Raw genomic sequence first — 21,368 nt, forward strand, 5'->3', positions numbered from 1 at the left:
CTGTGTTGAAATAGCCATTTCTTAAAAAATCATTTGTCTGTTATATATTTTGAAAATATTTTCTCCAAGTATGCTGTTCATTTTTTTAACTTTAAATATTCTGTAGTCAAATCTGTTCATCTTTCCATCATGGTTTCTGAAGTTCCTGTTATGTATATTTTTAATTGCTTCCTTGGAATATGCTCCTAGAGGTGGAAAGGTTGAATGGGCTTCTCTTTAGGGTCTTGATGCATTTTGTTCCATTGGACATGCCCAGTCCTTTGGCAAAAGTGTGACTTGCACTCTTGAAGCTCTACCCTTTACTCAAGTGAATGTGCAGATTTGTCCATACCCATTGCTCCTAAATAATTCCCTTTCCTTTACTTTTATAGCAACTGGATCACCTCCAAGTTCTGAGGTCAGCCTGAGAATAGAAATGCAACTCTCTTTCCAGGTCACATTCTAATCACGGTAATACATAGCACCTTAGCCAGCTGGGTACAGAACCTGACCTGTCTATCCCAGTCCAGTTACCATAACTGTTGCCATTCAAAACAACAGTTCCTGTCATAGACAAATGACAGAGAAGAATGTAATGTACTGTGAGAATAACCTGGTAAATATTGCTGGATGTGATGACATGCACACAAAAGTTTGGTGACCTTGGTTCACATTTAGCCCTTAGCCATCTCTATGAACATCATATGACTTCACCTGATCTTTAATCACCCCACCACACATATGGGAGTACTGCAGGGGAAGTCAGGTCAAGTGATCAATGGGACTTTCCTAAATTAAACCTGCTTATAATGCATCATTTCCATTGCCTTTCCTCTGCAGATTAAAGAGTAGAATTCTTTGTAATCTATATTTTTGCCTATTCCAGATCCCACACACAGGGTAAGAAAAGCAAATGAATGCTTTTCTTTTACTTCTGTTCTTAGGATGTATTAAAGAAAAAGGAAGGGATTTTTTTTACCTTAAATTGCTTCATCAGAGAGAGTTTTATTTAGTTTTTTGACTTCTTGAACATTTTTGTTGTTGTTGTTGTTTCATGGAGCTATGCACATATGTAAAAAAGGATTCAGAATACAAAGATATAAATCATAGTGGTATCAAAACCTATCTCCAAGTGGAGGTGCAATTTGGAACTTTCCCCATGTTTCCACAACTGTCTAAGCTTGAGTAGCAACAAAGCAGAGTAGGAATCAGAAAGATGCATCAGACATGGTCCCAAACCTGATCTCTTTCAGGGGAGAGGGTTCAGAAAGGGACAAAACAAGAACATAAATAGCTACAATATAACGCCATAAGTGACAAAAGCCATATTTGGAAGAAAAAGCAGGGAGAGGCAATTAGGAAAGATATCTTGCAGCACATAGTTTGTGCTGGACATTTACTGGTATAAAATAATGTCTTAAGCAAAGATTTGGATAAAGGACATTTCATACAGGAGGACAGAGTGAGCAAATTCTCTGGAGAAAAAAAAAGAATCAAACTGACCAAATAGTCCCTTTTAAATCTTGTTTTTAATTAAAAGAGTTAAGCCTAATGGAGGGAATGTATTACTGGAAGGAAACAAATTGATGGCTTTTTATCGCCACAAGAAAAAGTAAACGTACTTTGGGCTGCTCCTCAAGTCCCAGCAAAAGGAACTTCCAGTTCCCGACTTGCGCTATTCACCGATGGAGAAAACGCTGTAAGAACTCTAGGCTGTTTATTCTTTTCGCTGTCCAATGGCAGAGAAGCCCATACTTTTGGACGCAGCTGATTAGCTACTGTAAAAGCCCCGCACCGAGCAAGGACCAATGACATCTCCGAGCCTAGATTCTTGGAAATAGCTTCTGGCTTGGAATGCGTGACATTGAGACAGCCTCTCACTTGTAAACAAGGTCGAGTCTGGGCTGGCCCCAGCCCACGCTACCCGGGGTCCTGTCCCAAGTGGCTGATCTTGAGCCCACGAACCTCCTGACGGCCGCTTTGGCTTCCCGCTGTCCCCTTACCCCTCACAGCTTCGGGCGCCAGGCCTCCGCGTCCTGGAGGCGGGGCCCGAAGTTCTTTATCTGAGCTGACGGGCGCGGCTCCAAGCTCAGGAAGCTCTCCCAGTTCCAGTGGCTCCTCCCGGTTGGAGCTTCGCGGGCGGGGGATGCGGGGGGCGGGGTGCAGGGAAACAAATAAAACCTCGGGAGGCGGTGGGTGGTGACTGGACACGAACTTGAGTCTCAAGTTACCTACTGCTCCATCGCGTCACTACCCGATTCCTCCACCGCGAAGCACCCCCGAACCTCAGCCCAGGCCGGGGAGCACGAGCCCGCCAGCCACCTGCTCTCCCCATCCGAACGCGCCCCGCCCCTTCTAAGGCCCCAGGTCCTGCTCCCCGCAGCCTTCACCCCACACACCAGCCCCAGCTCGTGCCAGGAACGGTGGGCATCAAGATGAAGGCGGCACGCTTCGTGATGCGCAGCGCCGGCTCCCTGGTACCACGCGAGGTCGAGCATTTCTCGCGCTACAGCCCGTTCCCGCTGTCCATGAAGCAACTGCTGGACTTCGGTGAGCGGGGACGTAGGGCCCGGGCGGGGACTGGGGGGCTGCCTTAACTTTCAGACCCGGTGTAGGGAGGGCTGGACTCATTACTTAAAACACCTGGGGTCCGCTTTCCTGCTGAACCCTGGAACCTCGAAGCCAGCACACCTTGCCTTTCTTAGATCTGCCTTCTTTCTGACAGTTTGTGCCTGCAGGTCAGCGCCACTTGCAGCCCCGCTGGTGCTGGATGGTTTGAGCTCATCTTTCCTCTTCTTTTCTGTCCAAAGTTTTCTGTCAAAATACTTCTTGCTTTCAGTCACCATTTAACAATGAAGTGGAAACTTCATCCCCTCCTTCACTGCATAGTACTTCTTGGAGAACATTCCTAATATTATAAAGTAGCTTTGAATTAACTGAGATTTTATCCTTTAGCCACCCTCCACCGCTCCACAGGGTTCATCTCTCTGTAGTCCTAACAAATTTCTTTGTCTCTTTAGCTTTATCGTTATCTATATATTTGCATTACTGCTGAAAATATTTACAAACTTTCTGCAGAAATCTTATAAAGAAAATTTCAAGGATTTAAATGTGGTATTATTTATCACTAGTCTGGAAACATCAGGACTCCCACCCCACCCCTTTTCCCCTCACTACAGTTTCATATCTAGAACTCTGTGAATGATGTTGTCTCCCTGATACTGTGATTTAACTAAATCCTGTATTTTATGAATACTAAGAGCCTTGGGATATTATGACTTCTTGGAAGTGAATCCTCATCAAAAGAGAAAACACTAATTCTCATATTTGGTCACTTTTTAAAAAAGAAAGAAAGACAAAAGACAATAAAGAAGAAGATGCTTACTCTTAAATTATCTACAAGCAGTTACCCAACTGAGAGTGAAATATAATTTTGTAATATATATATATATATGTGTGTGTTCAATATTGGATAGTTAATGCTACTCAAATATATAATTTAGATATACTTTTTTCCAAAAACTAAACAAATGCTGTTTATTACAGGTTCAGAAAACGCATGTGAAAGAACCTCTTTTGTGTTTTTGAGACAAGAGTTGCCTGTGAGGCTAGCCAATATCCTGAAGGAAATTTATATCCTCCCTGATGGATTAGTAAATACCTCTTCAGTGCAATTAGTTAAAAGCTGGTAAGTGGTGAAACATTCTGAAACAATCTCTAGTTTTAAGATAGTTATCTGAGTATGAATTCTTACAATATATTGACATCATAATTGGAAAACAGGTGGTCTGAAGCTTAACTATTTTGAAAGATGTAAAGAATTTTCTATTAATTTAGGGTAAGTTATCATAAGGGCAGTTATAAAGCTATAAACAGACATTTTTACCCTGAAAAAGTAGATACTTTCACAATATAATTATTTTAGAAGACAATATGAAAAATAATTGACAGTTACAATATTAGTTTGTATTTAAAATAATAAAAGACAGTTTGATATTACAAAAAGAATCCTGTCCTAGAAATAGATACAAATGACTACTATTTAGAGAGGGCCTAATCTTTGTTACTTACAAACCAATTAACAAAGCAGGCCCAGGATCAAATCATGCCTTCCTCTTTTCCTAGTTGTGGAATCCTTGCCTAGTGTCTTATCTCTAGGCCTCAATTCCCCCATCTATTATTGAGGAGAATAAAGTATATGTCTCAAAGGGATATTTGAGTGTAATTAAATGAGGTAATCCATTTTAAAAGCACTTAGAACAGTACCAGGCACACAGCCAGCACTCAGTGTAATTATCTCCTTTTGCAAATAAGGATACTGACTTAGAGAGGGTAGGTAAACCAAAGGAGCAGATTTTCAGAGAACAGAGCCAGGTTATGCACTGAGGCAGATATGCACCAGACCTTCACCCTAATCCACTGACTGTACAACTTTTTGTTTGTTGATTTAAGAAATATATGTATTATGCACCCATTAAACAATTGCAATCTGAAACATATTCAATCCATAGTATTTACTGCTGCTTTCAAGACTTCTATTCACCTGTGAATGAACACAGGAGGAAAAAAATATGAAACCTTTCTGTAAAAGTCATTTCTAAATGCTTTTGCTATAAAAATAAAGACATTTGACAAACAAAACAGAAAACTGAATAGTGATCTAGGTTAGTTAAACATAAATTTTTAGTTACAAAGTTGAGGGTTAAATTTGTAGCTTTCTTTTTTCTAAGACATATGTTTTCCAAATATCTTGGAGGAAAGTTTTAATTTTAAACATAATACGTTCTCTCTTCAAATCATTTGGTAAAAAGCAATCTGTTTTCAACCACTTGTAAGTGACTATTCAATTTTAAAACTTAAAGCACACCTGTCGCTTTACAGGTATATCCAGAGCCTGATGGAGTTGGTGGAATTCCACGAGAAAAGCCCAAAGGACCAGAAAACATTATCAGAGTAAGTTTTATGCATTAGAATAAGTGTCTAAAACTTTGACTATTTCTAAACATTAGATTTTTTAAGACCTCACTTAAAGGATAATTTATAATAGTATCCTGAATAATAAATAACTACTCCCTTACAAATGGCAAGTTTTGGCTTGTTGGTTTTTTAAAAGCAATAGAGAATTATGGCATTGGAAATGATGCTGAGGATGAAAAGTGTAGAGGACTTTTTAAAAAAAGGAAATCTATTTTTACTCTAAATTTAGTATGATGATTAGATTTATAGAAGGATTTACTGTTACATAATATCAATGCACGTTGGTGTCATTGTAGAGTACACATTTTTTTTCAGAGTAATTGACAGTTTCTAGCTATAAGAATGAGAAATAAGAATCTTTTCTAAATCTTACAAGGAATTTGAAGTTTTTTTCACAATGGCATTCTAGAGCCATCTTTAATATTACTTATTTTTTAAATTATTTTTTTAAAGAGAAGGCTTAGTGGGGCTTCCTTGGTGGTGCAGTGGTTGAGTCTGCCTGCCAATGCAGGGAACGCGGGTTTGAGCCCTGGTCTGGGAGGATCCCACATGCCGCGGAGCGGCTGGGCCCGTGAGCCACAACTACTGAGCCTGCACGTCTGGAGCCTGTGCTCCGCAACAAGAGAGGCCGCGGCGGTGAGAGGCCCGCGCACCGCAATGAGGAGTGGCCCCCGCTTGCCGCAGCTGGAGAGAGGAGAGCCCTTGCGCAGAGGCGAGGACCCAACACAGCCAAAAATAAAAAATATAAAAACAGTGAATAGATAAATAAATAAAAGATTACTATTAAAAAAAAAAAAAGAGAGAAAGCTTAGTGAACAACTGGAATGAACATACCAGTCACAGAGCTGATATTTTACATGTAAGCTAAAAGCAAAATAAATCTGTTTATGAAGCTATCTCCTCTACTGTAGTCAAAGAATCTGTGAGAGTCTTAATAAAGCTTCATCCAAACATTGTATGATTTGATTTGTTTGGATGGGTACTTGAGAAAGGCTTTACCTTCTTTGAAGTAATCTAAGAAATATAAATTAATGAAACTTACTTGAACTTCTACTAACCATAAGTGTGTCTTGGCTTAGTTTTGTAGATACTCTCATCAAAGTTCGAAATAGACACCATAATGTAGTTCCTACAATGGCACAAGGAATCCTAGAGTATAAAGATGCCTGTACAGTTGACCCAACCACCAATCAAAATCTTCAGTATTTCTTGGATCGATTTTACATGAACCGTATTTCTACCCGGATGCTGATGAACCAGCACAGTAAGTTAGTTCATCATGGTCATGACATATAGAGATGGGTGTGGAATATAAGCCATACTCTAAGTAGATATTTCACTACTTGGTGGATCACATTCTTTCTCAGAGGTAGTTCTAATCATTATTATCCTGATTTTTATAACAATATTCTTTGTTTTTATTTTTCAACAGTCCTTATATTTAGTGACTTACAGACAGGAAACCCAAGCCACATTGGAAGCATTGATCCAAACTGTGATGTGGCAGCAGTGGTCCAAGGTAATTTCTAGGTTCTTGCATTTCCTTTATTGAAAATGTACATTATCTGATTGACACAGTTGAGGTGACTCTGAATTACTATTCAGAGTGCTCCATTTATGTTTTTATAAATACTGTAATGAAGGTCCTTTGTTTTTGAGAGTCAAGTGTTTAAATATTCACTTATAATATTATAAAAAAGCCAAACATCAATAGCTAATGTGCCATATTCTCATATATTTGATATCTGAAGTGCACATATTCCTATAGCAACAGCTATAACTTAAACACTGTGTTCATTTTTTTCTTCAATAAAATATTAAAAATTTATTTTTCCATACACATAAACCTGTACTCTAATGAATATTTTGGATTAAGGGTAGTGTATACACTGAAGATCACTTGAAAATTTTACTTGGCATAAATTCACTTAATCATTATGGAAAAAAACCCTTCCATTCCAGATGCCTTTGAGTGTTCCAAGATGCTTTGTAATCAGTATTATTTAACATCTCCAGAATTAAAGCTCACACAAGTGAATGGTAAGTTATAAATTAAATATATTTTTATCTATGGAAAATTCAGTGTTCTCCCAGTATGATTACTTCTTGTAAATACAAAGCAATGTCTGTGTTCATTTTTTGCCTTCTGAACTTGCCTAGAATTTGTACACATTTTTTTTTGAAGCCAAGGTTCTCTTTATCTCAACTGGAAAGTTGCAATTGAGTATATTCAGTTGCTAATGAAAATTCATAAGAAGAATGGTTTGAACAAATAATTTAGGATTTAGAGTAGCAGCTAAGTTCCAATATCTTTGATCAAAGAAAGATTGCTTACTACAGAATACAGGAATAAGGAGGTCAGATTAGGAGGAACCACTTGGTAGTGGAGATATGCTCCTAAAGAGGTTACTTATCAGATCTGAAAACAAAAACACTTTAAACTGCACTATAAGAAAGAAGCCAGTCATAGAAGGACAAATACTATGTGATTGCACTTATATGAGGTATCAAAAATAGTCAAGCTCATAGAAGCGGAGAGTAGAATGGTGGTTGCCAGAGGCTGAAGGAAGCAGGGAGATGGGGAGTTGCTATTCAGTGGGTATAAAATTTCAGTTATGCAAGATGAATAAGTTCTAGAGATCTGCTGTACAACACCATTCCTACAGTTAACAATACTATATTGTACACTTAAATATTTAAGAAGGTAGATGTTAAATGTTCTTACCAATTTTTTTTTTTTAATTTTCGCTATAAGTATATATCACTGTTTTGGAAGCAGAGCATACTTCAATAGCTTCAACTCTAGGGTACCTAAAAGGATAAGGTCTTCCCACACTGAATGAAGTAATTACAGGATGAATGCAAGGCACTATTTTTATCTTATCCCATAGTTGCTTCTCAAAGCAAGACAGTACACTTAAATTGGAATAACCTCCTTTCAACTCAAAGTAAACATCTTTTTCAAGTAATAGTTATACAGGAACAATGTTTGTTGGCGGTGAGAATTGAAATCAAGTTGCTCAAATTAAGAGTAGCTTAACTCTTGGATTGGGGATAGGGAAATGTAATGGATTGCTAAACTAAAAGTAGGAGTACAAATAAAGATTGAAAAATATTTTTAAGCATTAACAGCATTGTTGCATAATACTTGTAGATAAACTGCTTGAACTGTTTGATGAAATAAGGAGGGAATTGTGCCAGGCCTTGTTTTCTGATTCAAACTTTGCCAAGGCCTGGAACATGAAAGAATAATACTTTTATTTTTCTTTTCAGAGTATTACGAGGTTTTTGTTTCTGTTTTCTTTAGCCTCTTGGTGAAATTTAAGCATCTTTAGCCTATGGGATTTTATGTTTAGTTGCTAAAAATCAAGAATAATCAGATGGGGCTTCCCTGGTGGCACAGTGGTTAAGAATCCACCTGCCAATGCAGGGGACATGGGTTCGAGCCCTGGTCCGGGAAGATCCCACATGCCGTGGAGCAACTAAGCCCGTGTGCCACAACTACTGAGCCTGCGCTCTAGAGCCCGTGAACCACAACTACTGAAGCCCGCGTGCCTAGAGCCCGTGCTCCACAACAAGAGAAGCCACCTCAATGAGAAGCCCGCGCACCACAACGAAGAGTAGCCCCCACTCTCCACAGCTAGAGAAAAGCCTGCGCACAGCAACAAAGACCCAATGCAGCCAAAAAATTAAATAAATTAATTTAAAAAAAAGAATAATCAGATGTGTTATTTTCCCATGCATTAAAATTATGAAAATTATAGCTAGCTAGCATCAATTTTGATGTTATACTGTAGACTTACATTTTTCTTCTTTTTTAAGATGCATATAATTTTAACTCTGCAATTGTCCAGTACAAAAGTTTTGAAGGTAGAAATAACTAATCCATGTCATCTAATTTAGAGCACCCTTGTTTTATATTTATCTGACTTTATGCATTTGTAGAGAACTGCAAAAATTAATCATAGAGCACAAGGTAGCAACTGTAATAGCATTTTGAACATAAGCCAGTTGTGTTTACTGTTTAAAGGGAGGCTTCTAAGGTAGGATTTTAGAGTGAGGAGGATGGGGAGTATTCCAATTCTGTTTAAATCTAAAATATTAATCAAATAGATAGGAAAGTTTATTTTAATGAAATATTTGTTTAGCGATTCTAAACTAGCTTAATTTTTTCTAGGAAAATTTCCAGGCCAACCAATTCATATTGTGTATGTTTCGTCTCACCTTCATCATATGCTCTTTGAACTATTCAAGGTAAGACACTTCACAATAATTGCAATTTTGTTTTTTTTTAAATGTTAACTGGTTACATTTTTATTTCCTTTATCTTCCCTACTAAACAGGAGCCTCACTATCTTCTCCCAGACATGCTTCTGTGTCCTAACAGAAAGAAGCTACAGTTAATGTTTGAAAGGGTACATGCAGTTCCTTGTAGCATCAACATGTATGTGAGAATGCACAATATGATTCACTATATCTCAATGCTCCCTGTTCCCATTATTTTTTCAGGTGTCCAACAAAGCACTAGTCATTCATGCGTTCATGAAGGAAGGTCGTGGGGTGAATGCTTCAGTGACTGAGGCCTTGTTATCTCCATCCCCATAGGCCGGTCCAACTCTAAATCCAGAGGTTCAGGTCCAGAATTACTGGAGGTGGCAGGGTCCCAACCTATGACTAGAATATACTCAAAGGACAGTCAGTTCCTTCAGTGATCTACTTTAATGTGCATATGAATCACCTGGGGGTTTTGTTAAAAGTCAGATTCTGCTTCGGTAGGTCTGGGATTGGGCCTGAGGTTACGAACGTCTAATAAGCTAACAGGTGATGCCGCTGATCCATGGTCCACGCTTTCATAGCAGAACAGTAGGGTAGGGCTTCTCAGACGTTCGTGTGCATTAGCATCGCCTAGAGAGCTTTTAAAACACAGATGCTTAAGCCTGTCCCAGAGATTCTGACACTCTTGACCTGAGAATCTGCATTTCTAACAAGCTATTAGAGGCTGTGGATGTTACTGGTCTGGGACAGCCAGGTACTAAGAATCAAATCCTGTCCCGGGTTCTAAGCCCAAACTGAAACTCTATACTTGCACCAAAAGATAGAAAAAACACTTGAAGCTTTGTGATGGTTCCTAAGAGTCCCCCGGACTGGAGAGGAGGAAGTCTTCAAAACAAAGTGAAATCCGCTTCTAATTCTGATGTAACTCTTCCCGGAACCTACTGTTTCCTAACTTATTCTAATGTTAATGCAATGAGGTATTGATTGTACTACAAACATCTGATCTATTTTATTTCTCTTCAGCTAATGCTTAGAGCTTAACATTATTATATAGAAACCAGAAAGCAGATAACCTATCAGAAGAAGGGTAGAGAGGAAAATGGGTAAAATAAACCAAAACTTTATCTGTATGAGATTCATCTACTTATCTGAAAACTTGTTTGAGCTTCTTCTCTGTTAAGGGACAAAAGATGCTTTTTTGTATGATTTGATTTACTTTTAAATTGAATGGTCCAACTCATACAGTTATTTTGCCATCATTGGTAAAAGTTAAGATGATAATCAAATGCAAATTGAAATTTAATTTAGAATTATTTACTATCCTTTTAAATAGTAACAACCTTTTCCCAGCAAATTTTATAAAAGCCAATAAATTGGTTCAATGATTCACTGTTTATTTGTTATGTAATAGTCTTTGGTGCTTAGATGTAAAATGTAATGGAAAGTCAGAAAAGAGAAAGCCAGGAAATGGACTCTAAAAACCAATTTCTACATTTAAATTAAGCTTACAAATAAGAACTTGACAGGTAGCAGAATTGTTTTTTCATTAGACATTACTCCCAGTAGCTATATTACATGGTAAATGAATATTTTTCATTATACCTCCTGCATGACACAATCATAAATGGCTATTTACAGAGCTATTTTACTACTAAAAAAATAAAATAAGAACTTTGAATTACCCTCTGTGCTGCTTTTATTTTAAACATAAACAGTTATTTATTGTCCCTCATCCTCCTGCCATTGAATTCCTTACGGTTTTGTTTTCTTTAGAATGCAATGAGGGCCACAGTTGAACACCAGGAAAATTGGCCTTCCCTGACACCAATTGAGGTGATTGTTGTCTTGGGAAAAGAAGATCTTACAATTAAGGTAACCATTCTCTGTTTTTCTTTTGAGTCTTTCTTAAGAGAATTTTTAAAAGAGTCAATAATAATAAAGCTCTCTGCTTTGAACAATAGATCAAAGTCATGTACACCAGGTGACTTTTAAATGAAGGAAAGACATTTTAATGTAAACAAATGCATATTGTTTTTAATGTGTAGCTCTGATGACTGGTTTGTTTGTTTAAGATTTCAGATAGAGGAGGTGGTGTTCCCCTGAGGATCATTGACCGGCTCTTTAGTTACACGTACTCTACTGCACCCACGCCTGTGATGGATAATTCCCGGAATGCTCCTTTGGTAAGACCAATTATATGGCTAAGTTCATCCCAGCCGCCTACTTCTAAATGTAGAGCAAGGATTACAAGGAAGTATTTAGGCAAGTTAATCAATTTAGTTAAATTGGGCATGGGGGTTATGAGAAAGCATTTTGTATTCCTATGATCATGTTCACCACTTTGTCAATAACTGATCTTTCCCTTCTAGGCTGGTTTTGGTTATGGCTTGCCAATTTCTCGTCTCTATGCCAAGTACTTTCAAGGAGATCTAAATCTCTACTCTTTGCCAGGATATGGAACAGATGCTGTCATCTACTTAAAGGTATCCTTTAAATCCAATAAAAAAAATCATATTTCTGAAAAGACTCTTCTTTTACAGCCCTGAGTTCTACGGTCCACAGTGAACACCCAAACTGAGTTAGTGCAAATAATGACCACAAGTCATTATATTTTCTATTTGGTATGTGTAGATATATTATTTAATATTTAATGTGGTAACGTATCAAAAAGGAAGTGGGCCAGGCTACTTGCCTCAATGAAGCAAAATTGTTTCCCAAGAAGTGCATTAGTTTCTGAGTGAGGAGATGCTCATTTGAATTTTTTAAGGCAAATCCTATCGGCATCTGTAAGAATAGCTATACTTTTGTTTTACTTAGACTTGTGGGAAATACATATATGCTAATAATATTTCAGCCTAGAAAACAACTGATATCAAGATACTCAAGACCTTAAGCTGACCTTGTTAGAAATCCAGGGAGAGGAAAGCTGACTGCTCAGAAGCTGTCAGTGGGGTGCCTGGCATTTCCTGTTTAAACTTTAAAATTTGGTACATGTTTTTTCCATTTCTGATAAAGCCTCAATTTATTTGTTAAGGTCACTGTCCTGATGCTGTTAATCATTTGCCAACTATTTCAAATGAAAATATATTCACAGTTATTAACAACTAAAACATTAAGCTTCTAGGCTCCCATTTTGTGCAAGGGAAAATGGGACCATTTGCCCCATGGTCTTAGAACACCTGAAATAGCTATTCATTTCTTAAATAGTAAAAATGTCTTCAAAGTATTGGAAAAGGTTAACATATTATAGATTTATAGTATCAGATTTTAATAGATCAATAGTATCAGGTTAGGACTCTCACTTTATCACACATACAAAGGTTTTGCCTGGAAAACCTATTTGCCTACTGCTATCCAACACTATGGCATCAGCAATATCCAAACAAGGGACATGTGTAACTATTGAACACAAATACTGTTACCTAATTTATAACTGTATATATATTATTTCAGCCCCTATGGGGTGCAGATAATATTTATTTTTCAGTTTTATTTTATACAGTGCCTAGCATACCATGACTCTGGTGTGCTCTTATTACTAAATCAATTAAAAGAATGTATTTGAATGTTTGAATACTTACCTCTGAATTTATTTTGAATAATCACTTCAGGTACAAATTATGCGATGAATAATTTCTTTGATTTTTTCTCCCCCTTCTTTGAGGCTTTATCTTCTGAGTCTGTAGAAACACTCCCAGTCTTTAACAAATCAGCCTTCAAACATTATCAGACGAGCAGCGAGGCTGGTGACTGGTGTATCCCAAGCAAGGAACCAAAGAACCTGGCAAAGGAAAAAGTGGCTGTGTGAGAAGGGACCCTCAGGACGCTTTAAGGGATCAAAGTGGGTCTATGCCAGTGCTGCTTCCTGAATGTTTGCGTGTGAACTCTTGTTTTCTCAAAAACAAACAACAGCAACAAAAACTCCTTGATCAGAACTCTGATGTGAAGAGGAAGAAAGCTCCTTTCTGTGACCCAGGTGAGCACAGTGCGGGACTACAGGAGTTCATGGCTGGCCAGCTCTTTATTCTCTGAACTTAGAATAACGTATGAGTTTATATCAAATCCTGAAGAAGAAATAAGCCTCAGTTTTACATCTCTTTATCAACAAGAATGGGAAAGAGTGAGAAGTGAAGATGTAGGCTAGCAGTTTCAACGACTGATTATTTTAGGCCACTGGTTGATGTTATAAGATATTGGTATTTACGGATTATCAAGTGTCAATGTACCAGTACTTTCCTGTCATTCAAAGGACTAGGGCTTATTTTATACTATATGATTAGAAATGTATGTAAACATACATTTCATATGTATCTATGCACTCTAGAGATGAAAAGCCAGTGACTGAAATAACATTTACTTTGAATGAGGAGGAATGAGCCAACACATTTTATTCAAAGTTGCAGCCAAGGCATGGGCCTATGTAAAAACTCAGAAGAAAGCCCCTTCTGATAAATACAGTGCCTTTATTATGCTGCTTTTCCTGTTCACACCTCAAATAAGAAGTGAACACTTATTGCCAGGTGTCTTGTCTTGGTTGAATTTTAAAATATGCACTGAATTCAGGATGTTGGCGGTTGGAGGGAGAGAAGAATTACCAAAGTGATAGCAAAATCTCACCTTGCTTTGTTTATAAATGAAACAGAAGTAGATTGGAAAAACCAGTGTTAGGGAAAGAAATCATGCATTCAGAACCTAACTCAGTAGGAAGGGCTGTTCTCTACACTGCAGTGGTGGTAATCCAAAGGCATCTATTTTCTAGGCTTAAAGAGATGTATTTTTTATATATTGTATTCTCTACACTTCACCATTAACATGTCTGGGAAAAAATTTGTAATTAACAAATAGCTCAAGAACATTAGAATTTAAATACTTCTTAGAGTATTTTTAACAAATAGCCTGCAAGTAAGAGGTTTTCATGCTATCGATGCTGATGCTTTCATTTGTGAATCATTGTGAATGAGAGCTAATGCATGAAAGCTGTAATGCATATGGAACTTTGGGGGAGTTCAAGTATAATATGCAGGTTGACAGGGCAGTCTAGCACATTCCTCTTAGAGAAGAAACGAAAAAACAAAGGAAAGTAGGGGAAGGAAGGAAGGGAGGGAAGAAAGATGGGAAGGAAGGAGGGAGGGAAGCTGAAGGCAAGCATCTTGCTTTATTCCCCACAAATTATTTCAAGAAATGACCCATATTATCATGGATAAATTATTTGCAAGAGAATGAACTGGTGTCTTTCAAAACGGTATGGCTTCTTTAAATGGTTCTCTCACTCTTGCAAGATAACAGGCTTTTATGAGATAATAAACTCTGCTGTGTCAAATTGCTGTTTTAAACCGGGATATCGAAAAAAAACTAGCATTTCCAGTTTTGTAAAATAATCAGCACTGTCTATATGTTGAATTTAACATTTGTGTTTAATTTTCTTATGGCCTAGTGTTGTGGTGCTTCTGGTAGTGGCCATAGAAGTCTCAAACTATTTGTTGTGGATTTCAGATTTTATCATCAGAAGTCCTGGAAGTGACTTTTCTTGATGGTGAGACTCTGGCTCATGCATTTATTGATTACACAGAACTATTTGCAATAGGTTATTTGACTTTTCAAAAATTTAAACATTTTTGCATGTAAATTCTTGTATTTACCAAAGATTTAAAGCAGTTGATTAATAGTTAACTCAAACACATGAACTATCTTTAAAACACAAGAGAAAAAGAAATGTTGGTATCTCAATAACATCAACTGTGTAAATGGAGTTCTATAAAATAGAAATAGTCCACATTGGTATTTGTGAAATCTATGGAAAAGCTTTAGGATTCTAGTGGATGGAAACTGAATGTTCAGGCCCACTTAAATTATTAATGTATAAACTGTGTTTTTGTGTCTAGGTTATGTACAGAGAAATGTGACAATTTTTATAATAAATATTTTTTATTATAATGGTAAATGTAATCTTTTAAAGTTCTTTTCTCAAATTAATGGAAAGTACTAAGAAGAATTTGAGGTAAAGTTTTTCCTCACTTTACACCAAGTCTAATTTAGCTACATATGGGGTATAGCCTTTAAAAAAAAAAAAAACCTTAAAATCTTAATTTTTAAACAAAAGATACTTTATAGCATTCCAGAAATTTCTGGTTCTCCTTTGCTTTCTTGGTTATGCTCCAATAACACATAGTACAATGTGTGTTTATCTACATGAATAAATTCAATAATTGTTTTTCCAATGCATGTACTCTCTACATTTTTTTTTTGTAAATTTACTTAAGAGTCTCACCTAGTGACTGTATTTACACAGCAAATACATTGGAGTATCAAAATAATTACCTAGATAATTTAGGTTCCCAAACAATTTCTAGATTAAATATCTGAATAATAGTAGGGTAGAAATAGGATAGGAAGTACTAAATTAAGTGGTGACATGTTTTATCTTTGCTATCACAACATTCTCTGCCTACCTCCGTAATGCCCTTATTGCAAAGTTTTGCAAAAAAACAAATAAAAAAGGAATGGAGGGAGGAAGGAAGAAAGGAAGGGAAGGAGGGAAGAAAGAAAAGCAATTAGAATAAAATAAAATTAGTGGAATAAGTTTGTCATAACTAAATTCCAAAATCTTGTCAGAATAATCATATGTAAATAAAAAAATGCCATCAATTACGGCATTAGACCCTAAAGAACCTATACTGAAGCCCTTCAGCAATGACATGTTTCTTCACTTTGACTACCTTCATTTCTTCTTCTGTCAAGGAAGTACTGCACTGTGTCTAAAGGAAGCCCAAGAGGACACACTCGTACATACCTACACACACGGGATTAGCTGTACAGTTCCCTTGAATTAAGCAACTTGGGAGGTAGGGGGTTAGCATGTGCCCTGGGCTCAGAACCTTCATCCCCATTTCCACAAAAACTGCAAGACTTCAAGTCCCACAATTCTCCATTTATGGACATGTACATCTTTTTGACTCAGTGTGTGTACCCCCAAAGGATACTAATTTTCAAGTTCAACAAAGTGGGCTGAATTTTCATTAAAACTATCTTTACACCATTTCTCGCAAATTTCAAATTTGGCTCGAAATGGTAAGAGCATTTGATCTTAACTACAATAACATGTGCAAAGAGAGATTTTTGTGACCTAGTAGCTTAAGCATTGGCCTTATAATTTCTTTATTCTCCTACTATACTTTCAGGTACCGTACTTACACTTAGATGTGTAACAACACTGCAAATATGCATGACATCTCCAGGTCACTTCGGTCTGTCTTGATGAAACTTCTGAGGAATTTTCATAATTTCACAGGAGCTTATGTAAGAGGTCCCCAACCCTCCACCATGAACACTTAGAGCAGTAGGCTTCTATCTGCATTAGCATTCTATCCATACATCTTTTAGGGGATTTTTTTTACTTTTTACCTTGTATCACAGTTACTTAGGCTCTCAATAAACATTTCCTGGATGGATACATGAATAAATACATAAATAAACCTCTGCCTTTAGAACAGCATCGCAGCGTTTAAAAGCAGATTGGAACTCTGTGTTAAACAAACATACATCGAATTTTATAAGATTTTATGCTTTAAATGGTATTCAGAAAGTTTTACAACATTGCAGAAACTCTGGAATATTTTTCCAAGCCAGAAAAGTCACAACTGATCTTGTTTAAAGTAGCTCTACATTGGTGGCCTTTGGCCATTAAAAATTATCACATATTTCAAAAGAAATTAAATAATGGATAAAAGTTATAACTAACAAAATTTCTTGAGCAAATGGGTTGGTATTTCAGATTTTATTAGTATTCTTCCTTCTTGTTCACCTTGGACTCAGATGAAAAAAAAATCACCATTCATATTTCATGGCATCTTAATGGAAATGAGCAACTGTCTTTTAATGAGATTTTTCAGTTCCTACTGAAGTGCAAATAAACATAAAAAGCCACTCAGAATCAACAGAAATGTCAGTAGCCTTGAAAACATGTTGAATCTATTAAATGATGTGAAAATGATGTGAACTGTCTTAGTGATAAATCCAGCAATGAAATAATAAAGTTTATCAGCAAATTATGACATCATTCTCATATTTACTGCTATTATTCAATGTAATGAAAATAACACAGAACTGGTTGTCAAATAATGCAATATAGCTAGGAATTATTTATGAGCATATTATTTTCCATAAATGTAAAAGGATGCTTTAACATATAAGACATATAGCCTATTAAATGGCAAAGTCTTGAGTTTATCAATTCCATTAAAACTCTGCCCTTTAATGTGTTTCTAGCCCCCAAAATACACTTCGGTATTTGGTAGGATTGCCCTTAACTCAGTCTTTTTCTTTTAAATTCACCTTTAAGAATAACAAAATATGTTTGAAATTATAGCTTTGTGACCTGAAAATGAAATAAAAATTTGAAAACAAAAATGAAAAACTTATACCATATTCTTAGGCAATTCTCTTTACCTATTTGAGTCCCAGTTTTCTCTTCTACCTATATGAAATAACTAAATGAATTCTAGTTGCTTAAGGAAGATACTTTTAACTCTAAATTCTTTGAATCTATTCTCATAACAAGCAAAAAGATTATTTCTTTAATCTTACATTTATATGAAATGAGGGATGTTTACTAAACTTATTGTGGTAATTATTTCATGATGTATATAGGTCAAATCATTATGTTGTACACCTTAAACTTATGCAGTACTGTATGTCAATTATATCTTAATAAAACTGTAAGGGAAAAAATGAACTCTCACATAACTGAATGAATGAATGAATGAATAAATAAAGTTTTTAAAATACATTAACAGTGATGAACATTATTTTTTAAATTTTAATTTTACATTGGAGTATAGTTGATTTGCAATGTTGTGTTAGTTTCAGGTGTACAGCAAAGTGATTCAGTTATACACACACATACATCTATTCTTTTTCAGGTTCTTTTCCCATATAGGTTATTACAGAGTATTAAGTAGAGTTCCCTGTGCTATACAGTAAGTCCTTGTTGATTATCTATTTTATATATAGTAGTATGTATATGTTAATCCCAACCTCCTAATTTATCCCTACCCCCTTCCCCTTTGGTAACAATAAGTTTGTTTTCTAAGTCTGTGAGTCTGTTTCTGTTTTGTAAATAAGTTCATTTGTATCATTTTTTAAATTCCACATATAAGTGATACCATATGATATTTGTCTTTGATTTACTTCACTTAGTATGATAATCTCTAGGTCCATCTATGAATGAATGAATGAATGAATAAAGTTTTTGAATCTATATTTTCTAATAATTCTTTACTGAATACCCTGCCTCCAATTTCTCTTCAGTCCAAACTAGGCTTTGCATATTATCACTGTCAAGCTCAGAATCTTTTGCTGCCTTCCCAGTGCCTAAGAATCTGATGTTTATAGTTTTCTACAATCCAACCTACACGATCAACCTTACAACCTATACCTTCTGTTACTGAACTGTTTAGTATATTGTCTTCTAAATATGCAACAAACATTTTCCTTTTTATCATTGTAAATATGCCTGCCTGAAATGCCCTTCTCTTCTCTGCCTTTTTCCTAAAAGCTGCTCAACCTTCTAAACCCAACTCAAATTCCCCCTCCATGGACTGACCATCCCAGTCCAAAGTGCCTTCTCTCCCAACTTCTTCCTCTAAGCTCTCACGTGGTCAGGACCATTTTAGTATTTAGCATGTAATTCCTAAGGTTGCTAGTTAAATGTTATAGAGAGGTATAAAATCCAGAAACCCAATTAGATTGTGTTTTCCCTGCAATCCAGGACCATGAATTACACATACCGATATGAAAACCATGATGTTAAGCCTGTCTCATGTATAGTAGATATCAAAAATATTTCTTGATTAATATATTTTTGATGAGTTGGGAAAACAGAGAAAAGCAATGAAATAATTCCTGATTGAGAAGATTATTCTACTGATCTAAAACCAAAGCCACCCATCATAACATCAAGGGCCCTCAGCATTTCTTCTCAGTCTGGGAAGGATCCATGTTTATTTCCAGATGGATCATGCCTATAATATATACATACAAACTAACTTAAACCTTTTATTTCAGGCTTAAAACTAGGTCTGTGTCCCCAAGGAGCTTAGAGTCCTGTTGAAGAGTTAAAGAGACACAAACGTGTGAGAAGTTAAATCATGACCAAAGATTTTACTAACAGTTCCAAGTCAACAGTAGAGGAGATGCCATAATTCCTAATATACATAGCCAGGCACATTCACTAACATTAACTGCTATAGAAATTTAAAGAAGGAAAGGTGATTTCAAGCTAAAGTGACTAGGTGGAAAGAGGACAATTTAGGGGAAGTGGGGAAAAGACCATGAAGAAACTATCCAGGGAGAAGGTGGGAAAGGTATATTGGAGCTCAACTGAATATAGTCTGAATGTCTAGATGTGGTATCTGGGGCATCAAAGAGCCATTTACTAGGATAGTAAAAGGATCAAAACAGTTCTGTGGACTAAAATCTTAAGATCATATGTCTCACTGTCAGTTTATTTACAAAGTACAGTGCAGCAATCAGCACCATCTTCTTAAATGAGAAATTAATTTAATATTTGAATAATTAAAGAGAGAATCTGTGGTATGTTGACTGATGAGTGAAAACAGCGGGTTTTCACACAAGTGTCGTACTGGTCAGACATGTAGAACTCTGGAGCCAGGATGCCTATATTTCCATGCCAGCTCTGCCACTTAATAGCCATGGGAAGTTACATAACTTTTCTCTGCTTAAGTTTTCTGATCTGTGAAGTGGGGATAATACTATAGCACCTTCCTTATAGGAATGTGAAAATTCAAATGAGTTAATATATGTAAAGCATTTATAACATTCTTTGGCACATAATAAAATGTATATAGATATTTGCTATTTTATCCATAATGTTATTTAAGTATCAGATACTGGATCCTTCCTTCTATTAAGTTCCGATACAAATAAGTGGATAGCAATAAAAATAAAGTACTGTTCTTCAGACATGAAGTCATACAGTGTGAGCATGCAATATCAATGATAGTAACAAATTTGCTCCAATATGCCCTATTGCCCGAGTATGACGCTGGGATTAGATTTTTAGGTCAAAGTATGGTCTGTTGACCTGAAACTGCTGAGTAAGGCTAAAACCTGTTCAGGAAAGGATCAAACGCAGACCTTGACCTCTTTGGTAATGCTGTCCAACCAAAAACTGGGTGGACGGTGACGCCATGTGTTAGCTAATGAGATCCATTAACTCTTTTAGGTCCCTTTGAGAGCACTGCATGAGGCTGCACCTCCAGAATACAGAGAAGAAGCTAGCTCACTGCACATTATAAACAAACACATAGCACTTTGCCCAAAGCACACTCTCAATAATTGTTTGTCAAATGGATGAAAAGAGACTTAAACTATAAAAATAACAATTAGGCTTCAGTTGTTCCCCAGGCAGCCTCTTTCCCCTTCTAAATATCATATTTCATCTTGTGAAAGCAGAGCTCCAAATGATAACAAAAGCAAGCACAAAACACGATTTTTAAAAAGCCTTTGCAAACAGTTCCCTGGCATACTGGAAAGTAGAATATGTTTTCTTATTTTTTTTTTTTCTTAGAATGTCTGACAATGGTTCTTTGTTTGTAACTGAAAATATATCCTGCATTCTGTTCAGAGTCATATGTGATTCTTACTTTTACCTAGTCCAGGTAGTTCCAGGCAGGATTTTACTTACCATGCACTAATTTGGGGGAAATTATTTTAGGGATAAAACTTGCCACTGAGCTTGAAGAAACAATTTTTTAACCACAGATAATCTATTGGTTATAATATTGACTTGATCTTTTTAAGCTATTATTTCCATTGGCAGAAAATATTTATTTCATGTATTAGAATAGAAATTGGTTTCACTATACTTTTCTTCTCTCTCTGACCCCTTTTAAATTGAACATTAAGTAGGCAAAAAAGAAAATTCTACAGAATTTATTATGTAACAGATATTTTTCTAAGGATTTTACATTAATTAATTCATTTTTCCCTCACAACAACCCTTATATTATTAACTCTTTTGCATAAATGGACTTCTTTTATCCTCACAGCATCTGTAGTGTTACTACCCTACCCATTTTACAGATAGAAAACTGAGCCACAAAGCAGTCCAGTAAGTT

At 36.2% G+C, this 21,368-nt stretch overlaps 1 protein-coding gene and 1 long non-coding RNA gene across 6 annotated transcripts in view; one reads left to right on the forward strand and one right to left on the reverse strand.

Annotated features, from left to right (window-relative positions):
- Positions 1 to 12,921, reverse strand: part of LOC309631809 — a 128,586-nt gene extending 115,665 nt beyond the window's left edge. The window contains exon 1 of the long non-coding RNA XR_014246568.1: positions 12,813 to 12,921. This is a non-coding gene — a long non-coding RNA (uncharacterized lncRNA). The remainder of the gene's footprint in view (positions 1 to 12,812) is intronic.
- Positions 2,156 to 21,368, forward strand: part of PDK4 (pyruvate dehydrogenase kinase 4) — a 31,952-nt gene continuing 12,739 nt past the window's right edge. Inside the window, exons 1-12 of one of the 5 annotated variants that reach the window (XR_014246430.1) lie at positions 2,156 to 2,529; positions 3,526 to 3,667; positions 4,861 to 4,932; positions 6,036 to 6,220; positions 6,389 to 6,475; positions 6,919 to 6,996; positions 9,134 to 9,210; positions 11,005 to 11,103; positions 11,304 to 11,414; positions 11,601 to 11,714; positions 12,896 to 13,207; positions 18,150 to 18,206. Coding sequence is in view for 1 of the 5 variants with exons in the window: in XM_082398518.1 (XP_082254644.1) it covers positions 2,415 to 2,529; positions 3,526 to 3,667; positions 4,861 to 4,932; positions 6,036 to 6,220; positions 6,389 to 6,475; positions 6,919 to 6,996; positions 9,134 to 9,210; positions 11,005 to 11,103; positions 11,304 to 11,414; positions 11,601 to 11,714; positions 12,896 to 13,039 (1,224 nt within the window). In the remaining 4 variants the exon portion in view is untranslated. Of the gene's footprint in view, positions 2,530 to 3,525; positions 3,668 to 4,860; positions 4,933 to 6,035; positions 6,221 to 6,388; positions 6,476 to 6,918; positions 6,997 to 9,133; positions 9,211 to 11,004; positions 11,104 to 11,303; positions 11,415 to 11,600; positions 11,715 to 12,895; positions 15,173 to 16,409; positions 18,017 to 18,149; positions 18,488 to 21,368 lie in introns of those variants that run through there. The other 4 variants (XR_014246432.1, XR_014246433.1, XR_014246431.1 and 1 more) reach the window with 4 other exon arrangements.

Source organism: Balaenoptera borealis (assembly GCF_965194805.1).
Source record: "Balaenoptera borealis genome assembly, chromosome: 7".
NCBI lineage: Eukaryota > Metazoa > Chordata > Mammalia > Artiodactyla > Balaenopteridae > Balaenoptera > Balaenoptera borealis.